The sequence below is a fragment of the Coloeus monedula genome (genome assembly GCF_965178545.1).
Source record: "Coloeus monedula genome assembly, chromosome: 4".
NCBI lineage: Eukaryota > Metazoa > Chordata > Aves > Passeriformes > Corvidae > Coloeus > Coloeus monedula.
In genome coordinates this window covers 56,706,148-56,712,339 of record NC_138784.1, presented here as the reverse complement: position 1 = coordinate 56,712,339, position 6,192 = coordinate 56,706,148, and the positions used below count along the sequence as shown (strand labels likewise).

The window sequence follows — 6,192 nt, the reverse complement described above, 5'->3', positions numbered from 1 at the left end:
TTCTTGCGATTGGGGCCAGCCATACCGTGTTTACAGATACTTATTCTTCTCTTTATTCCGCTCTGATTCCGGCAAAAGCGACCAGCAGAGGGCTGCCTCCTTTCAAAGTACTCCAACGGGAGAAAATGAGGTGGATTCATGAAATATTAGGCAAGGGAAGGTTTAGATAACTGGAGAAAATGGTAGAGTGGGGGGTATAGACAAACGCATTAAAAGTAGTCAGCTGGATTTGAAACTGGTTTGTGCTGTTTTTTGCACATATTACAATTTGTTTTAATCATAACTCAAAGAAACATTTATCCATAGCTGTCCAAGTTCAAACTGGATGAGAGTAGCTGTAACACTACCAAAAGGAACCCTGATAACACTGGGGTTTGAGTTCAACTTAAAATACAATTCAAAAGGAAATTAAAGCTTTATATTCAACTTATATTACATTCCTATTTACAAGACAGGTTTGGATGAGAAGTATAATCATCTTTCTACAAATAACATGATAAATATTTACAAGCATTTATGGTGTCTCCACTTCTGAGTGGCCAAAGTCAGCTGGGAGTCCTTCCTCTGCCAGCGATAAACCTGGTTTACTAAAATGATGCCCTCTTCAATATTCCCCACGAGGAGATATACCATGGGACGGTGGGTTGGAGACATCCTCTCTATACATTTTTCATTAATTAGCAGCCACTGTTGTATCATACTCTGAGTTTCATAAGGCAAGAGGGAGCCCTGGCTAGTGAATTCCACCTGGCATTCAATGTTATACTCTTGGTCCTCAGATGCTGTTCTCTTCTTGGACAGCTTTACTTTCACTGCTGAGGAAAAAAGAAAAGGAAATGCAAGTCACTCCATTTCTCAAATGCAGAAAGAAACATTACAAGTGAAAACAGGATAATTCCTTAAAAATATCTTCATAGTTTTTGCTGACAGAGTATGGTGAGGCCTTTTCCAGCAGCAGTTTGAAATTTAAAACATTTTTGAAAAATAAATTTTATGTAGTAAAGGGGTTTTTTCAATTGAAGTAGGTGACTAGAAAAAATATTTTCACAAGCATGAGTAATTTATTTTTACCATCACTGTGTTATGTCAGACTTTGGGTAATTACATATTGTAAGCTGTTGGTGTTGTTCTTGCATCACAAAGCTGCCCAGCAATTGCCCAAGCAATTTTCCTGAAACTCACCTTGTCCATGTGTGGAATCCCTAGGCAAAAATAGCTTGCTGATACCACCCTTTTAGATATTCCCTTTTCACTATAGGCATCTACCCACCCCACTTGACTCCACCAACACTTTTCAGCATGACATTTTTCTGTATTTCTTGATCTAACACTAGACAAAGTTGCTGAAAGTCTTTGCACTGACATCAAAGGGCTTTCCAGGAAGTCTCTAGGGCACACCCCACTCATCACTCCAACAAGACAATAGGAGGTAAGAATTCCTTTTGCTGACATGAATTTCTGATTCTCCTTTTCAGTAAGGTAGGTATCACAAAAGTCTCGTGCACAAAAGTAGCAAAGATACACCGTACACTGGTAAAACACCAAAGCTTTACTTTGTGTTTAAATGCTAATAAAAGGCAAAGTTGCTTATTTGGCTGCTTTTGACAGAAATATTTTCCATAAAGCATGTTGTAGCCAACTAGACCAGAATAGCTATTTGTTTGGAAACCAGATCATTAATAAATCTTTCATGCACAATAAATCCTCCTTGTATTTAGATTAGAAAGAACATATTCTGAAAACCAACCTAAAGCTAAGTTAGCAGCCAAACTCTTAATCCTTTGAAATCTCTGGAGAAACTGTCACTAATTGTAATCCTACTTTCAAAGCATTTAGAAGAAGAGTTGTTAGTCTCTTTAACACTAGCTACATTAGCAAGGACTTACCAAAGTTACTGTCACAGAAAACTTCAAGAACTCTTTTGTGTGTAAAGAATTCCTCCACTGCTGGGCAGGTCTGGCAGGTAGGCTTTGGTAGGACTGATAAGAAATAACAAAGTCTCACTGTTATCTTTTTGAATAATTTGTTTTAATTTTCTGCTGTCAAAGCTAAGAACCCACTGTTTAACCACAGGGATGACAGAGAAAATACACATCAAAGACGGGGCCAGTGATAATAGGTAAAAAGTCAACACACTTCTCTGAAAACATGGCTAGGGATGAAAAGGAGTTTAATTTTCCAGGCACATTCAGCCCTTGTTCAGATTCACAAGATCGATTATCAGCAACAAATAAAGTAACAAATACAGTATTATTTTTAACACAGCTACAGTGGGTGGTAAGGGGTTAGGTGGCTGGTTCTATCAGTCACTCTGGGTTCAGCTGTGGTACGACTGTGAATATATATGAATTTGTGTGTGCTAGCAGCAACTCAATCCTACTGTTTTTCACAGAAGTTAGTAAGTGTGAGTGCATTTGAAGATTTGAACATTTATGCCATGATAGCTCATGTTTCTTTAAGGAAAATCAGATAAAATCATCCCAACTTTCCTAAGCTGATCTGAGAACCAACTTGTATACGTAAATTTCTCTGTCATGAGGGCCACTGATAAGTCTATAAAGAGACCTCAAAACTCAATGTGTGCTGCTGTGGGTATGACAGTGCCCACAGCTGTGCAGGGTGATAATTGCCTTCCTCCACGGTCAGAGCACAGCCTGCTGCACTGTTGGCTTACTGCACCGCAGGGCTGCTGCAGCTTGCACTGCCAGCACTGGCACTGTTCCACCATCTGCACGAACACGTGAAGCAGTAAAGGTAGACCTGACTCCATTACAAAATCACAGAATGTCTGGGAACAATGTCCCTTGTATCTCCTCGATTCCTGGAACACAGGATATGGCCACCCTCCCCTCTGCCACCTTCGAGCTACCTTTGTGCAAGTATTTATAGTCCTTAGTAAGGGGTGCCAGGCACATGTCCTCATCTCCAGGGAATCGGTCGCAGTCCAGGCTGGCAGGCCAGGGGTGTCCATGGCACAGGAGCACGGGGGCGCAGCTGTCACGGACAGCAACACACATACTCCTACAGGGATGGATAAACCTGTGGTCGGAGGAAATACCAGGCTGAGTCAGACAGCTCAGTGTTAAGGAAAACTATTGCAACAGTGATTCCTCTGCAAAGTACATAATCTCTGCTGATATTTAACATCCTTCAACAGTAATATAATTCCAGAAGCAGCAGCTGTGAAAATTATGCAAGCGGTCTGTGTACAGACTGAGCTTACAAGATTTAGCTATGATTTTAAAAATGCATTTATGACAACCTGAGAAAAGATTCAGTATGAGCCTGATTCTGTTCACAGTAGGTGCTTCAACCCTAAATGAATGAGTGAAGTTCAGCTGTAACAAAATAAAACATTATATCTTTTGACAACACAAATCATGTTCCCAAGGCAAACTGAAGTGGAACAAGTTTTCAGTACTTTTTTTCCTGATGAATACAAAAAAGCTAACAGAATTACTTTGGTCAAAGTGGAGATCACCTTTAGATTATGATAAACATGCCTTTGATTTCATTCCTATTCTGGCAAATAAAGGCTGGAGATTTGTACTGTGCTGTGATACTTACGTATCTAAACAGATGGGTGCAAACAGGGAGCACAGGAACGCCCTCACGTGGGGGTGACAGTCTGTGTGTACAAGGTGCTGCCAGGTGGTGGATTTTTGGATAACCTCTGCCATGCTCGTGTGTCCCATCAGGTTGGGAAGTCTCATTTCAGAGTATCCAATCTCGTGGCACATGTCCATCTCCTTGGGTATCACTACACATTTCGTGGATAATCCAATGTCCAAGCCTGTTGCCAGTCTTAGGAAACCATTCACAGCAAAAACAAGTATTTTTGCAGTCAGTAACATCTTCCAGTGACTCTTGGGCTGCTGAACAGGGAGCTGTCAAACCCCTCAAGTGCAGAGGCATGCTGAAAACCTTGTGGCTTATATATCCCAGGAGCTTAATGAACTGTTGGTTATCAACTGCTTATCAAATCACTTGAGACAAGACCAGGTCTTATTGCCTAATCAAGGGATTGTTGTGACAGCCAGGGAGGTGGAGAAAAAGTATAGATGTATGTTCCCCAAGGACACTGATTTGGAACAGCCTTTCGCATGTCCCACAGTGTCAGTGGCTGCAGCATGCTATGTAGCATATTAAATTTTGACACCTGGAAGGTTCACTATGTGCTTTCTAAAACAAATTAAGAGATCCCCCAGAAACAGGGTTGGGCAGACATGCTGTCTCCTGGGGCTTCTGTGTCTCCTTTGTTTTCAGACACTGCTGATGTGACAGAAAAAAACAGCCCAGATTGACTTATCAAGTGAAAATGTTTTACTTGTGCTAATGGCCCATGTCTCTTCCACTGTTTTACAATGTAGAAGAGGCACTTTCTTTGGTCAAGCACTATATAAGAGACAGACATCTGCTTTTAACCAAGTATTTTGACTGGAAATTTGAATTCCTTTTCTGTGACATGCTAAAGGTCCCGATTTCTATTAATTTTAATAGACACCTGAAAATACATAATTGAATTTGTAGCACTGTTGTGGCTATCAGTATTTATTCAGGAAAAAAGCAGTTACACATTTTTATTATTTTAAATGAAGTCTACATTTAAAATTGCTCAAATAATGCAGCATTTCAACTATTTATTAATAAATTATAATTACATTAAGGCATATGAAAGGAAATGATACCAGATGTGTACTTTTTCTGTCCATAGCACAAAAAATGGTGTTAAATTTCTTACATTAAAAGTAACAGAATTCTGAATGAGTACCTCATCACTGTTAGTACAGCCCTTTGTTATAGAGAAGTTGGGAACCAATTAAGATGAAAGAGGGCCTGAGTAATGCATAGTTTACCTATTATGAATAGAAGAGTCAGATTATGAATTTTAAAAGCTGAAGATCTAAACAAAGCATTTTGTGGAAATTTTTTAGTTGATGAAAATATTTTTTCCAATTAGTTATTGGTGTTGATTTTTATTTCCACATCTGGTTACATGATTTACCAGCAGAAATGTTTAGCTATTAATAATATGCAAGTGGATTTACTGTAAAATATCTGTCTTGGATATTAGGCTAAAATAAGTATGTTCATAATAGTATGTCATCCAGTATTACTGATGCTTGACTGAAATACATTTTTTCAGAAACCATAGCTTTTTGTGCTTATATGGAGATGTAGCACACTTAGACAATGCATTACATATAATTTACATGTTTATACTTTAATGTTAGGTTATTAATCCTAGCATCTTTGAAGCCAAAGACAACCCCCTACTTATTCTTCCTTAGCTGCCTTCTTTAGTCTAAGCTACTGGTAAAATTACAGTACCTGTTTAAATAAGTAGAAAAAAATGACAGCAGGCAGGGTCCCAGGAACTAAAAATGTATTTAAAACAACTCTCAGTTCCTCTTCTCATGCCCTGTTGCCAGAATGGTGTTTTTTCCCAGCAAATGTGGTTTCTCTGTATCCATTATTGCACCTCAAAGCACAGGAACTGAATACCTAACCAGGCTGATTTAGGCCTGACAAAAGTTTCCTTCCTTTTGACACGTGCTCCATGTATTTCTTAAGAAGTTAGAGCCTTACTGAAAGTCAGTAAAAGTCCCATTCTTGCTTAGTCTGTGCAGGTATGCCTGCGGGCCACACTTTCACACAGCTGCTCCTGCTACCATTTTGCAGTGAAACGACTGCACGAAGCTGCTTAACCCAAGGAGAGCCAGCGGCACAGCCCTTTGAACCCCCAGTGCTTTGTGCATCCCACCTGTGCCCAGAGCAAAACCGTGAGCTCCACCTCCCGTGCAGAGACACCTCTGCCCCATGCACAGAGCTCAGTTCACACAGGCTCCAGAGAGGTTGCAGACACTGTTATGTCTCACTTGAGTCTCTTTGGCATTCAGTAACTGAAGTGAAACTGGACAAGTGTCCCCCTTATGCAACAGGCTTCTGCACCTGTCCATGTTGCTGATGTTTTTACCAAGTCATTTTGTAATTTTATGAAATTAATCAAATTCCTCTCTGTCTCTAATTATATTCTTCTGTAATACTTCCTTCATCTGATTGCCATCTGAAAGGAGGTGGCAAGATCTCTGGTGAAAGAAGCATTTCTCTTGCATGTGGAGCATGGTATTATGTGCAGATTTCTAAATGGTACAAAACATGGAGTAAGAGAGGGTTGCTGTGCCCCTTCCC

General features: G+C 39.9%; 1 protein-coding gene across 1 annotated transcript; it reads right to left on the bottom strand.

The window, feature by feature from the left end:
- Positions 1 to 504: 504 nt before the first annotated feature.
- On the bottom strand, positions 505 to 3,854 carry LOC309572570 (secreted frizzled-related protein 2-like; the record flags this gene model as incomplete). Its single annotated transcript, XM_082280928.1, has 4 exons — positions 505 to 815; positions 1,887 to 1,979; positions 2,870 to 3,039; positions 3,568 to 3,854. The coding sequence occupies 4 exons, from the start codon at positions 3,852 to 3,854 to the stop codon at positions 505 to 507; spliced, it is 861 nt and encodes a 286-aa protein (XP_082137054.1).
- Positions 3,855 to 6,192: the final 2,338 nt, after the last annotated feature.